The sequence below is a fragment of the Atta cephalotes genome, assembly GCF_000143395.1.
Source record: "Atta cephalotes unplaced genomic scaffold scaffold00058, whole genome shotgun sequence".
NCBI lineage: Eukaryota > Metazoa > Arthropoda > Insecta > Hymenoptera > Formicidae > Atta > Atta cephalotes.
The window spans coordinates 253,205-269,666 of NW_012130122.1; the positions used below are offsets into that span (position 1 = coordinate 253,205).

Sequence of the window (16,462 nt, forward strand, 5' to 3'; positions counted from 1 at the left end):
GATCAGAATGTAAGACCTACCACCAATTACAGTCGAGTATTCCCCTGTAACAGGGGAATATTCAACTGTACGTAGTTGATTGGTTCTTATTTTCTGATCCGGATTAAACCCTCGGTGGAAACTAAGTCATTGTTAATGTGTGTGATATTCCATGAAATTATAAAAATTTCTAAAATAAATACAATTGCATTTCATGTTTATTTACTTTCTAACAGGAGAACATTTATCTCACTCCTTAGCAAACGAGAATGGATTGAAACGAATTGAAATGGATTCAGATTTTGAGAAATATTGATTCACGAATGTTAAAATAAATGCTTTTCAATTTAAAAATAATATTAGCTTTTTCTGTGCACAACACATACATTGTGAACACACTGTTCAATTCAAAATTTTGAATAGGAAATGCAATTTTTTAATCCAATTGCATCCAATTGAATCTAATTGAATCTAATTAAATCCAAAAAAAAGTATTCGCTATTTAAAATACGCATTCGGATAAAAAATTTCAATCCATTTTAATCTATTCTTGTTTGCTGGGTCTCCCCAATAAGCTCCTATTCGAACGGTCGCGTAGAGTCGGCCCTGAAAGCGAGAAGCGTCAACAATCTCCCTCTCCTCTCCAGTCCCCGCCGACAGAGTCAGAAGCACCTGTTGCTCGCCTACCTGTTTTACTCGCTTCGCGGCACCGCTCCGTCAGTGCGTCGCGCGGCATTATAGCGAAGAGAGCGTATAGTGAGTAGATCTTTTCGCGACGTGAGATTCGCACGCGCGCGCAAATAAACGTGTCGTGAAATTCGTGGAACGTTTACGGAAAGGATGTTTCGCCGCGATCGCGCTGGCGTTTCTTGGACCGACGGCTGAGAGACGCGGAGAAATTCGATCCTCTCGTTTCTCATCTTGTTTCTCATTGCCAGCCGAATCTGACGATCGATCCTGTCCGCACAATCTCCGGATGATCGCGAACCGGCGATCAAATATCGCGAATCAATCCTCTTCGTCACCGGTGGTAACACGAGAGGCTGCGATTCGGTGCCGCATATTACTGTCCGCGACGCACTTCACGTCGCAGCGGAGAAGCATCGCGCATTCGTTTCAAATAGACGCGGATTCGCGGATAGAAAAGTCATAATTGACAATTATTCATCGTTTTAATTCTACCTGCGAAACGGAATTTTGGTATTCGACAGACAATTGATGGAAGACGAAAAGGAAAAAAATTGAAGAACAGTGAATTGGATAAGTTAATTTCGCTGCTCGCGTTTCGTCCGGGTGGATTGGTTCACGCGCGCGAAACTATACAACCAAATTGACGAAACGACAAAGAAAGAAAAGGAGAAGGAAAAGGAGACAGAAGATAGAGAGAGAGAGAGAGAGAGAGAGAGAGAGAGAGAGGAGAGTTAGTCGCAGAGCGTAATTGGCGGTAAGAACGCCGCGACCGGTTGAAGGCGCGCGAGAATATGCGCGAGAGACGGTTCTGAGTTCTGAGTGCGAGCGAGCCATGGAGGACGCAACAGCACCAGCAGCATCAGCAACGGCAGCGCAGGATACCTGCTTCGGGGCGGGCAGCGTAGCCGGAGCCGTGATCGGGACCTTTCTGACGACGATTCTTCTGCTCACCGTCGCCGCGTTTCTCTACAGGCAGTGGCGCCGGCGTAAGAGTGAGTCTTGTCTTTCAACCTGTTGATCCGATTTATATCCGTTTCTAAATGTAGATTGACTTTGATCTTTAATCAATTGTTTATCTTTTTCTAGTTCTAAAAATTAGAAAGAGATAATGAGTAAATTAAACCGAGATTAAAGTCAATCTACATTGATAGAAATAGACATCAGTGGAGATACTTTGAACATCGTTTTTAGGCTAAAAGAGAGACTGTCATGCATTTTTATAAATTATTTTATAATAATTATTTTATTAAGCGATGACTTTATTTCATTTATTGTTTTGTTTTTGTTAACATGCAAGCAAAGTATTATAGCTAGACTCTCTAGGATCCTAAGTTTTATTCTTCTTATAGTTTACTAGACAGAATTAATATAACTATCCATGAATTGCTTAAAAAATATATGAGATTTCTATCAAAATAAATTATAAAATAATTCATATATATGGGGAAAGTTTTGTTAAAGTATCTAAAAATTTAGTTAGACACAAATTTAAAAACAATTTTATTTGAACCGTCAAAATAATTATATAGAACTTTAACGTTGATAATGCTGCAAAAAGTTTCCACATTGTAGCAACTAGTTTGAGCGTGCTACATAATTGATTTAATGATTTAAACAAAATTATTTTCAGATCTGTATCTAACTAACTTTTTATACTTCGTACTTCGACAAAACTGTTCTTTCTGTGTAGTAAGTAAAATATAACATACAATAGAACATAAAATAAGTAACATAAAATATATAACATAAAATAATTATATATTTAATTATATATACAATTATTTTGTATATTTATGTATTATTTTATGTATATAATATATTATACATATATAATTGTTATGTAAATAAATAACTCATTCAAATTTAAATTGCCAATTAATTTCCTTAAGGGTTAATTTCTGTAAGATTAAATTCTTGGACTTAATAATGATTTCGAAAAAAGGAAAAAATAAAAAATATGTAAAAATATTCTTCGAATATATCCGTTTAAATATCGAGAATCTATCAATGTTTTCTGCATTTAGGAATGTCTGGGAAAATCCATTTTGTTTTCATTCAAAGATAACACTTGAAAATATTGTTCTCGAAAAAAATGAAATCTTGTTCTTTCGATTAGAAAAGATAGATCGCAATACAATAAATCAACGTCATTCAGAGAAATAGAAACGGGAAGGGATGCCACTTCACACTTCGACGAGTATCCCAGTTCGGGCATTAATTGACGCTATTTTTAAAAGTGTCTCCATTGATTTTGTATATGTGTTCCTTTTTCCTTCGTCCAACGAATTCTCTTATTAACTTTTGAAATAACTTATGATTTATTTGATTCAATGAAAAACGCTCAAATGACGATTAAATAAACGTTCTGATGCTAGTTAGAACAGTTCGATTAACGCTTAAAGTTGCGCGACTTGAAAAATTTTGCGTTCTGAGAAAGGAATTGAAAGTGATTTTATATGTCTTGACACTTTCCATATGATTACTGGTGTAACGAGTCGCGCGATGTAAGTTTCCGCGCAAATTTTATCAAACGGTCTGAGCGATCGTTTCACGACCGGTCGCTTTAATCTAATTTTCTAAACAGAAACTAAGATTTTTGATATAGCAGATTGTCGCAATGGAAAATACTTGTTTTATTAAAAAGATGTCTTAATAAAAAATTTTCTTAACAAATTAGGGATTATCAGAATTGCTTACAATAATTTTGGAACAACATTCAAGCATTTTATATATTTGTAAAAATTAATAAAATTCTGTATAATTTTATACAGAAAAGACAATTTTGCTGCAAGATCTAAAATTTTTTATTCAGATCTGAAAATAATGTTGTTGGAAACAAAATTAAAATAATATTTTTTAATTCCCAGCATTAAAATAATGTTGGAAATTAAAAAACGATGAGCAATACTGCAAAAAATTTAAATATTCCAACAAGCAGTTTGAGTTTCTAACAAAATTATTGGATTGTCCGGAAAGTTCGTGTCGACTAACCTATATAATTTAATAAATGTATACTAAAATTTAAATTTTCTGCGTTCAATTTTCCTTCAACATCGGCACGAATTTTCCGGACAATCCAATATTTTCAGTGCCTAGTAAGATTTTATTCATTCTTTTTGTGATAATATGTTGTAAGGTATCTCATCTTCTACTGTAATTTGAGTAATTTGAGTAATATAGTAAATATGTATATATAATTGTTATATGAATAATTCTCATATTTAAATTATCAATTAATTTCTTTAAGATTGCGTTGCTGTAAGACTAAAATTCTTGGACTTAATAATGACTTCACGAAGAAAGGAAAAAAGAAAAGAGTTTATTCTTCGAATACATCTAATAATATAAATACTGCGAATTATGATAAATAATTTTTCTATGGAAGATAAAACAAAAGCTACGAAACAATTTTTTTTATGACAGATATATAATTCAAACAAACAACATTTAATAACAAATACCTAATATCAGAAATGTAAAAAATTTGCTAAAAAGTTTTATCAGTCATAAACGCTATCTGAAGTACATTGTTCCATTCGAATTGTTAAAATAGAAGATCGATGTTCACCGAAGGTTCATTAGGAAGGTTCTTGTTTAGAATAACATTTCCGCAGCTTTAGATTCGTGACAATCGGCCGCATTTTTGTTGTCGAGATTTTTGCGTGGTCGCTGCCACGCACGTACGAATCGGTCGGTGAAAGTAATTTAACACGCCGAGTGTCGTAGCGAGAATATGCTGGTATAATCTGTTACGATATTTGATGCTGGCGAAATTCCGATGTTACACACGCGTGCGAATATAAATCCGTGGTACTCCGCGATCTCGCTTTCGTTTCGCAAATATCGTACATTTCATTGCCGCGTAAACATCACAGTTTTGGAAAAAGCATTGTCGTTCGCACGATAAATTTAAGAATAGGGAAACGGTTATACTTATACTACTTAATGGCTATATTTAAAACCGTTGATTAATTTTCCTTTAAGAACGCGTTATATTCTTCGTGAGGCCGAATTCCCGGAGCCCACGGTACGATGACTTCGCGAAAAGAAGGGAGTAAAGAATGCATAATTCTTAGAGGAAATACCTCTGCCATTGTAATAGCGGCAGCAACAGCAACATCGGTGTGTATGCGTACGTGTGCGTGTAGGACGTTGGTTTCCCGGCGAATTCCTGCGTACGAGCGACGTATCAACGTCGAGTGTTCGCGAATCGCGACAAGATTTACGTATCTAAGGAGAAACGCGGAAGCAGCAGGTATATCTCTTCTACCTGTTCTCGTTCATCCTCGACGACACGAATGCTCGATATTCGATGGAAAGCGACGACGATAAGCTCATAGCATAAGCAGTGAGGAATCTCCTTACAATATACAATTAATGTAGCTACTATTAAATATGCATGGAGAGAATTTTTTCTTAGAGTTTATCCTGAAAATATGATAGTCGTGGGACAACATCTGTATTTCGAAGAATTTTAATGTAAATCTCTCTCATTCATTAATAAACCTACAATAAAGTATAAAATAAGTTTAATTAATTTGAAGTACATTGTAAAAATCTTTAAAATATTGTATTGTACCGCACCTATCATGTTTTTAGGATAAATTTTAAAAGAAAATTCTCTCCGTGTATAAATGTCTTATTAATATATTAAATAGTAGAAGTATATATTTCTATTATTTAAATGCATTGTATATTGCACTTTATATTGTTAATCATTGGAAGTTCTAATAAATCTCATGATCTGTGAATCTGAGATATTTATCATATGCAATTCTGATCTTTCCGTTGATTTAAAAAGATACAAATTCTGTGCCCTCGGTAAAAGGGACTCTGCAATTTTACATTTAAGTCTGTAAAGACTTTTGGTGCGAAATCAAATTGGTACAGGCAATTGTAAAGAATAAACGTTGGTACAGGCAATTGTAAAGAATAATACGCAGATCGATCGGTAATTCCATCGATACGTGACGGATTTGTCCACTCGAGCGGTGAAATACGCAGTTCTATTATCGGATAAGAGGTACATGCTCTAATATGGCATGCCTCTAATCCTCTCGCGTTGTAGCTTATCGTTTAAATCATATTAACGATCCTAAAGCTTACGTACTTATCGCGCTGTTAGAAATCACATACTCTCTCTATTCCGAATCAATTATTTCTGCGATTTTTATCTTCGGAGATTTAAAAACAATTCTAACAATAAGTGAAATCAAAGTGAGCGTAGGGGATTCGCAAAGAGAATTTGAAAATAGAAAAATGTTTTCGTCTACTTTCTTTTTATTTTCATGCAATTTCAACGCTACGTCAGTATTTAATTTATATATTATAATTTCTTTTTACACGGAGAGAATTTTCTTTTAAAATTTACCCTACAAATAGTAGTTGTACAGTATAATATTTTAAAGATTTTTACCATGCGCTTCAGTAAAATTGATTAAACTGATTGTATACTTATTTTATACTTTATTGTAGTTTTATTAATGAACGGGAGAGATTTACATTAAAATTCTTCGAAATACAATCTTGTTCCACGACTGTCATTTTCAGAGTAAATTCTAAGAAAAAAATTCTCTCCGTGTAGAATTTATATATACACATTACATTTATACTATATTAATGTATCAATATTTCTCGGTTATAAATTGCTCTTCTACCGATCTGCGCTCTCTAACATTTGATATAAACATTTTTGGGTCATACGTGATAGCCAGGACCCTTTTCCTACTTTCCCTTTAATTTGATGCTTGTGCTGTTTCCCGCGCGATCGTGCAATCTCAACATATAATAACAGCGCGAAATCATCTCGGCGAATTTGTGAATGCCATGAGAGCGAGATAAGTCGCATGCGGAAAGAACAGTTTCCGCTGAAGCATCCAAATGATAAAAAAAAATTATTTTCAAATCCAACTTCAATATCCAACTAAAGTTTTAGTTATTTCAGTAAAATTCATGATAAAATCATTTTTTTCCGTACGGCTGCGACGTGTTCGCGTGCAAGTCCGAGTAAATAATTCACATCACGGTGCAAGTTATAAATGTCATTATGTGTAGATTAACGTGTGGAGAAGCATTAGTGTAGCAAATAAGGGGCCTGAGATATTTCCGATCCTCTCTACTAAAACAATGTTCGTATAAACAACTATAACTTTGTTAATATGTGAATTATTGAAATTTTGTTACAATTTATATATTTTTATTTATAATTTGTGTTGTTCTAATTAAAATGTTATTAATCTAGCCAAATTTTTTAAATTAAAACATAAAATTTTGATAATTTGCATATTCAACAAAATTATAATTGTCATACCAAACATTTTTCTGAATGTCGACACGACGCGATGTTCACGCTTACGTGAAGGACGCATTGCGTTTAGCCGCTTGCGAGAGTTCCTTGCGAGAGCATCGAGGAGAACATCGAGGATGATTTCCTACGCGACGATTATGCGAAATGTCGAAACGATCGAAGTTATGTCACTGCAGCATACCATGTCCCCTTCTGACGACGTGGTTTTCCCGCTGCCACGAAGAACACTGAAGGCTGCCATGAAAACGCCAGAAGGCGAGAAATTTGCGAGGAGTACTTATTGCAAATAATTAACCCCTCGGTGCCACTCTAGGTGACACATCCGGCTTTCTTTTCCTAATGATTTTCCGATACTTTTTCCATTGCTTATAAGTTTCTTATTAATAGGAGAAGATCAGCTGATGTGATTGTTTAAAATGTATATTATAGATGTACGGAAAGGATGATATTGCTGTTCTAAAAATTTAATTATAGATATAGATTTAAAAATAATTTTATTGGGCCATAAAAATAATTGCATGGAATACTCGAACTGATTGCTAAATTGTCAAAACTTTTTGCAGCATTGCTCATTATGCTTGAAACAATGTTATTTTTAGATCCGTGTCTTGCTAAATTTTTGAATATTTCAATAAAATCTTTCTTTCCGTGTACATTTACTTGGTATGTTCTTTAATATCTGGCGTTTCAATTGGAGAAAAATTGTTTACAATATGTTGCATTTTTAAAATTGAAAATTATAAGCAATTGAATTGAATTAAATATGCCATATCCATGTTATTTTCTTGGTACTGAAGGATTAACGATTTATTAAAATGAACTGATTATTGAATAAAAGATTGCAATGTTGTCGAGAGAGAAACGGTTGATCGTATCGCACCAAATTTTACATTCTTGACGACCAAAGTGGCACAATTTCGTGATCGGACTCCATTGCGTCGCCAGGCGCCGAGGAATACTGTCGGCCTACCTCCAGGCGGTTTGGTTTAAAAAGTGGAGACAAGTCGATCGACCGCGCGCGCGGCCTCATACCGGTTTTCTCGAGCGAAAACGTGGATCATCCGACACCCGCTCGACTATAGATCGAAAGAAAGGCCGATCTCAGGGGCGCCCATTAATGAATGGCATTGTACACGCGCGAGTACTCTTTAAAGGTAGGTACTCGCGGCCGGTAATAGACGAGCCCAGCGAAACTGGCGAAGGTCTTTAGAAAGTGCGACCGCTTCAGGTTCCCGGCTAGGGAGTCGGGTCGTTGTGTTTGATACCAACATCGCAGGTATGCCGCACCATACGGCAATACGCGTACGCGTGTGCGTATACATGCGTGTGCGCGTCACATCGCGTTTTAAGACCGTGTCACACTCGCCTCGCGCCAGGATATTTAGATATTCATAATCGGTTCTTATATTTAAGACGGTCTTAAGTAGTCTTAAAATGTGATAAACCAATCACAAAATCGTATTAACATCTTAAGATGTTGCTTAAGACGTTAAGTTAAAATAAGAACGGATTATATGAATACCGGCTTTATTTACTCTTTAAATTTTTTCGAATGGAATTTCACTCTAAACATTGAAAATTGAGCCAGTCTTGAAGAAGAGTTTCAATCTTCAATAGTGAGATTTATTTATTCTTCAGAGTGATAATTCACTCTGAATTCTAAAAGTTTTAACCCAGTTGCACCAATGTCACTTGGATTGTAAACGAGACTTAAAATTCTATCTATCTCGTTTTAAAGCTAAAAAGAAACAGAGGCAGAAAAAATTTTAAGCCTCGCTTAAAATCAAAGTAATGTTGGTGCAATCGGGCCTTAGAGAGTACAAATCTTAAGGCTATCCCTTAAAATTATCGATCACCATAGCGAAAGTATAAGACTTGATTCTAAAATGATACTTGTTTTCATTAATACAGTTGAACTAAAATTAACTTTAATATCAGTTCAATTCTTTATTCCTTTCTAATTTTTAAGAAATAGAAAAACATGAAAGTTGAACTGAGATTAAATCCTGGCGAAAGTAAAAATTGGAGCGCAAGTTGAATGTAAGGGGAGAATAACAGAAGCGTAAACAAAGCTTCTAGGAGGCAAAAAGTGTAAACACTTTACGTTTACGTTTCTTTTACGTTTCGTTTCAATTTTTGCCTCCTAGAAACTTCGTTTATGTTTCTGTTACTCTCCCCTTACATTCACACAACTTACATTCCGATTTTTATTTTTGCCAAGGAAATTCATTTATATTGATGGAAATGGCATGCAAACATCGAAAGCGTTTCTTGAACTGCATATTTGCTGAATTTATTCCTTTCCATAAAAATAGCAAATTCATTAGTCATTTTAACATTCGAATCAAAGCAAGTTTATAAGTTTTTATAAAAATTACTCCAATTTATTTTCTAAGAGATTGTTCATTTTATTGCATATATATAATAAATTAAAATTGATAAATTACTTTCCTTTTTTATCCTTTTAAGAAATATAATTAAGAATGTATATTAAAGAGAATTACTTTCAAATTTTAATTATCAAAAAAGAATTAATACATATCACACTGGAACTATCGATGATTAATTCTGATATATAATATAGTATACTTAAGTAACAGAAATTAATCATCGTTAGCTCTAATATTAACATACGGCATTTCCAATAATACAAACGCATAAACTGGAATCAAAGCTGAGTTATTTAAATTAGAACAGTGAACTAAGATAATAATACCTTTATACATGGAATATTCCTAGATGGAATTGCACGGTAGACATATCACGTTTAAAAGGAAAACAAATACGTTTGCTATAACGATCGTCGTAATAGAGGATCGACTCTCGGCTTGTTACCTTCGGACTTTCATCTTACGTACTTCCGTCATATCCTTTCGATCCCTGCTGTTAGATACGCGTGACGCGGCTTTTACTCCTCTCGAACGCAAGGCACCCGGTAATCTCCGCACACGCGTGTTTGCGTGCTGAAACACGCGGTACGCGGCGCTTAACCGGTCGGTTCTCTCTCGCGGTAATAAATTACTTTCACGAAGTCACATGCCGGTGCGGCGCGACGTTGCGAGAATCGGATCGTGCGTGATGTGGACGACGCTCCGACGCAACGCTCGCTTACATCGGTATCGTGACGTCAACGTAGCCGTCTCTATTGCGAGACATCGTCACGGAAGAGATACAGACATATCCGCGATATGCCATACGAGAGCAAAGACACCCGGTACATGCGGGCACTGCGCAACGGTACGATCGTAGTACGTTATTGGTTGCTGCCTGACTGTCATTAGGTTTACATGTAATGGCTATCCTCTGTTTACTGTCGTATGGAGGAGCGTATCGATCCTGTCATATGTTTTGTGACATCTAACGACAATAATAAGAGGCCGGATGTTTCTAGGGAGAGTTGCGCGGAATCAATGTAAAATTGCACTGAAAAAAAGTTTCCTAGATCTTAATTCATATTTCTTTGAATAGCCCTGAGTAAACATATATTTACAGTAAATAAATGTTTATTCAATAAAATATTGATAGTTAATAGTTGTTTCAAATAAATACATGTTTATATTTAGTAAATATTTACTTAAAACTATATATTCAAACAAGTATTTATTAAGATTTAGTTCGGTGTAGAGTGAACGATCGAAGGGAAAAAACGAGATAGTACGCGGAAAAAAGATGCAAGAATGCAGAAATATTATTTATTTCGAATAATATTTGTCACATCTAATTTGCATTTAAATCCATTTTTATTTTATTTTCAAGTTTCTAAAAATTATAAAAATTATAAATCTAGTTTTGTTATTTTAATTTTATTTATTAAATACGTATCAAAATTCTTTTTTATAGTACGTGTTAAAGATAAATCTCAATATGTTGCAAATCAAAATCTCGATTCGAATTTTTTTCAAGAACAGATCTTTTAAAAAATCTCTCAAAACTTTCATTTCCAGTCACGTTAGCTGCACTTTGTGCAATTCTTCGTATTTCTTCGTGGCACTTATATTTATAACGTGATAATATTTTGATAATAATTTGAAAAAAAAAATATTTCTGTGAACAATGTTTGATCTACGATAATACGCACTTTTAGTCTCATCATTAAAATTTCGCGATCTTTTACACGATTCCTAAAGAAATTTTTCACCACATGCTTGTATCCATGAAGATTGATTTAAAGTACATCGCTATGAATAATAACGTAGAATCGTCCGTGCCAAGGTGTCGTGAAGGTGCAATAAACGCATTAAAATTGTGCGTCAGGTATATAACAGGTGTTACGGCAGTAGGTGATGTGGGCAGTGATTATACAGATTATGAAAAAAGACATCATTTTAATCGCAGCAATTAGTTGCGATCTTAAGACTGAAGAAGCCGACGCCTTATATGTCGCGAGATTGCACATCAATCGTAGAAGAAGGTTGAATCATCATTCTGAAATTGTACTTTTCACGCAGCATTGCGTGTCAAGTGACGAGAACGATCCTAGATAATATAAAGTCTAAAGTCGGGAGACATAAGACATCATTAAAATGTCTTCAAGACATCTTTTTGACAGTTCTCGCAAATATTTCTTTAGCTAATATTTATAGTCGTAATTCTTATATTTAAAACTGTCTTAAGTACAGTCTTAAAATGTCATATTGGCATGTTAAGATATTACTTAACACAGTTTTGAAATAAGAATGGAACATGAATAGCGACCATAAAGTCGTATTAACATCTTAACGCAATCTTGAAATAGAAATCGACTATGAATCGAGCTTTAAGTCCTGAAACACAATAGGTTTAGTAAGCTTTAAGCCGTAAAATATTGGCTAATCACAGTCAAATGTGAGGAGAATAATGAACTATAATTGATTAATTTTTTATAGTTTAATTCTTATTACGCCAATTGTATTTGAGGATTAAAACGTCTTTTATATCCTATAATTTTGGATTTTGTATTATCAGTTGGAATGCAACAATGTTGTGAATATAAATTTAGTCTTCACACAATCTCTATGAAAAATTTTAATTATATCATGCTAAAAAGTTATCTGTAAAATTACTATATAAGTGGTTTGCGAAATTACAAATTGGAATATTGTAAACTGTAAGAATTTCTCTCATTTAAAAATCGTTTAACGTAAACGATCTGCAGATTTAATCTCTGAAGGGAGCTAAATATTTCTTCCGATCAAAGGAAGATCAAATCAGTGGAAGAGAAAGCGTGCGAAGGAAATTATCGGTGACAAAAGGATGCATCCGCGAAATTCGTCGGCTGCGGTAATAAGACAACGAGAATCACATTCGAATCTGGAGCAACTCGTATGAGAATTGGTCTGCGAGTTTCCCACACATTCGCTCGACAGTAGCTCTCGGCTCGCGCAAGAAATCTTGATGCGTCAGGAAAATGGATTAATAGTTCACTCGCAAATTACGCTTGTCATACCTATATCGCGCATATCGGTGTAATAAATGCACGGATTGCGTTCGAAAGATTGCGATCGAAGGAGCACGAAGTTGAGTTATATGTGATGGCTAATTGTTACTGCTTAGCTTTTCTTGACGGCGCGGAATATTAATTAGAATGAGAAATCTTACATGAATCATTGATAAGAAAAATAATATCGCGTTGCACTGTCGATTTAAAATTCTCTATGATGTGCTGAAATGCGATAGAAATGCGATAGAAATGTTTAATCTATAAATTTTGTAATTTAATATATTTTATTATTTTCTATTCTATATCTCCTAAGATTTCTTAAATTTAAATTGTAACGTGTGAATGTTTTTATGAAATGTTATATATTTTATTATTCTTCATTTTTTATAGTATATATACTAAGAAAAATTTCTAGAAAATGTAAAGAGTAAACTACACAGATTTTAATCATAAAAGAATTCTGGTTATTTCAGCTTTCATAATTCAATAAATAGATTTAATAAAAAAATTTTGATTTATTCGAATTTTCAATTAGAATTTTGATTAATGCCATTAAATTCTTTGTCTACTTTCAATATTTTTAATTATTCAAACAAGAACGTTACCATTGTAATTTTTTCCCACAAGTTAATAACAGTTAAGGAAATAACAATTTTAAACGGTTCAACATTTTAGCGATGAATCTATTTTTACGGAGTGTTTTCCATTTGATGACACAAATTGACACAAGTATTCTACCTTTGTTACTCTCTGAATGCCAAGATAGAATGATTTGTCGACTTTTATTACTAAATGGAAAGCTTCTACAGAGATTTTATTGTGCAAGTCGCTTTAATGTTTTTTCGTGAACGTGTATGTGTTTCGGAAGGTCACCTCTTTTTGTGACGACAATATTTATTCTGTTAAATACGTGACAGCAACGCGAAGTGACGCAGTTTCATGAATCACGATGTGCTCGTAATCAAATCATACTCACACAAATACGTGTACGAGGACGCATGCATTGTCCAACCTTCATTCACAAACGAGAGCATTGTAGGACGTACAAAAAGGAGAAAAAAAGAATCGTGTAGTAGGCCGGGCCCACTCGTCCGATGAGATTTTCGCTTTCCATTAGACACAGAAGCGCGCCCATTTAAGCGTCTCAACTGGAGCGGCAAAGTTTCGATTAGAGCGGTAATAATAACGTCTTCCTGTCCGAGATAAAATGGAATACTCCGACCTATAGACCTATAGACACGCTTTTGGGATTAGATTCTTGAGAAGAGAGATTTACCGCACACCATCGGAAGTCACAAATTTTGCCCATAAGTTCGCGCGAGTTTGTGGCAACGATTCTTAACATTCTAAACTATTCCTACAGATTTTTAACATTAAAATACACTGAGGACGACTAAAATATAAAGGAATTGTTATGGGTTTATAGATGTGGAATACCACGATATCCTATGTAGTTTTCGTTGCAGTTTGGAGACAAAATCATCAAAATTATTTCTTCACAGTTTGCTTGTAATATGGCCATTAGTATTTACTGCGTACATACATTAGTTGTTATGGCATTGTCTTAAAAGCTGCATTTCAGTTTTGCAGACTGTAGACAGTTTTACAAGTGTGTGCACTTTTTACGTAATTTCGAGAGTATATTAATTTGTAAGTTCAGTCTAACTTGGAGATCTCAAATGTGGCTTTCAAATGACAGAATTGAATTAAATTTGATAACAAAATGAATCTTTTTGTATATGTATTCGACGTATAAAATTGTACTAGTTGATGATATTCTATCTTCCCCTCCTCTTATATTACCGTAATCTTTTTCTCCTTCTTCAGTTTTTTGTAAATTATGTTTGTTTTGCATATAGGAAGAACTTTTATCTATAGCATAATTGATATCACTCCATAATCGATATTAGACGATTCTTATATTTAAACACAGTCTTAAGATATTACGAACTAATCAGGTTGTATTAATACAAATGTATATCTTAAGACATTACTTAAAATGGGCTTGAAATAAGAACTATGAATATCGGCCTATAATTAATAACTTGTAATGAAAGTAATTATAATATTGTATGAATATCTACTGAGTTATTTCAGTAAACCAAAATGGTAGTCCATTATCCCCTCTATCCTTCTACTTATGTTAGTAAAATATAGTAGAATTGAAACGTATGTATCAATAATTTATTTTTTGTTAAATATTCAATATTTTCTACGAAATTTTAATGCATTATTAAAATTAGATTTGCAGGGTAGAATCTTGTAATACATTTTTAGTAAACTGTCAGTTTTATGCATCACTATCCAGACATGCGTATTTAAAAAACATCATAAAGATGTATTAACAAAAAAATATTTTTTTCTCGTATGTTTAAAAGACATCTTCGCGACATCTTTTAACATGCATATTGTTTGGTATTTCGAAAATCGGAATTTCGCTTTTCGAGAAGAAATCCGAGTTAATTCGAGTTGATACAGTGAGATTTTCATTGACTGTCTCAGCTTTGAGATTCATTTCCTCAAAGAGATTAGTTTAATCTTTCTCAAGATCGTTATCTCGAACACGTGTGCCAGACCTCGACCATATCATCCATTCTGCTGTATAGTAGAACTATTGACGAGATGTGGGCGTAGAGAGGAAAGGGTAACTGCATCGTTACGGCAATGGCACCGTAGAGACAAAATTGCATTGTACGTGCGGTTCCATTGAACCAAGAGGTGGAGAAGAAGGCGGAGAGGGAGGTAAAGCGGAGCGAACTCGCGGAATCCGGGCGCAGAATGCAGAACCGCATATAGGAGCACCGCTTTATCTGCCCGCGTATGAGCGAGATATCGGCGAACGGGTTTCACGACTCGACTTTGCAGAACGGAGTTCGGTGAACACGTATACGATCCATATTACACCGGGTGTCCCGCGATTTTCGCAACTACGGACGTACTTTTTTCTGCAGAGCAGAATTACCGTAGTGAGAATGTTGCTCGATTCAGTTCTGCATGGATCAGTTTCGTGGAGCGATACTTTGTCCAACTTTTCATTTATCACGACAATCATTTACGTCTTATGCTGTTTTTGTCTTCTTTCTTTTTCTTCCTATTTTTTTCAATAAATTTTTTCTTCTGTTTTAATGCTGATAAAGGTAAAAATAAAATAGTAAAATTTATTTGTACGTCAATCCGTTACTTTGAAATTATTCAAAGAATAATATCATGCGCGTCCAATTAATATCAAGAATTATTTGACTAATTAAAAGATTTTATCAGTCAAATATTCATAATGATTCTACTAATGAAAGATGCATGAAGAACGGCATTGCGTGTTACTTACATGATTAAATTTCTATTATCTAAAATTTGAGAAAGTAAAATAAAAATACGTGGAAAATTACGACAAATGGTATGTATCTGAGCTCCTATCTAAAGTAGGGCAATACGCGAAGGCTACCAATTACAGACGATGCAGCAAAAGATAAAACTGGCAGCTGACAACCTACTGTCACTTGACACGCACCTCTTACATAATAATAATAAAGTTCCTCTTAACATACCCGCATTTACTCATCGGTGAAATCTAAAATTGTACACAAAGGTGCAGAAACATCTTTGAATTATGAAGCCTGTTTGTTTTTCAATTCTTAACAAGAAATTATCGTTCGAAATTCAACACGGGAGCGATTGTTTACATGTTATTTATGTTTCATTAAAGTACATTGTATTATATATTACATTATGTTGCTCTACATTGAGTTGCAAATGACATGTATTTTCTACATTTTCTGGAATTTAATTATAGATTTCAGTCCGTTTTTTAAAAGGATCATGAATTCAAATTTAAATATTTATTATTCAGATCTGAAGAGTGATGTTCCCATTGTTTTATCCACGATTGTCTTAAGTTTTTATTTTATCCTAAAAGCTTAAAACACTCTGAATATTTATATTTTACAAATATAAATATTTATGGAATGTAAATGTTGAAAATCAAGTTTCCAGTGTTTTGTTCAAATTTCTCGAAATTAAATAAATGTTTTGCAACAATATACATTGTTATTCTTTTCTCTCTCTCTCTC

The 16,462-nt window shown here is 34.0% G+C and overlaps 1 protein-coding gene across 1 annotated transcript in view; it reads left to right on the top strand.

The window, feature by feature from the left end:
• Window positions 1-1,501: 1,501 nt before the first annotated feature.
• LOC105623449 overlaps window positions 1,502-16,462 on the top strand; it is a 37,963-nt gene continuing 23,002 nt past the window's right edge. Inside the window, exon 1 of the mRNA XM_012204841.1 lies at window positions 1,502-1,661. Within this exon, the coding sequence (XP_012060231.1) occupies window positions 1,502-1,661 (160 nt within the window). The remainder of the gene's footprint in view (window positions 1,662-16,462) is intronic.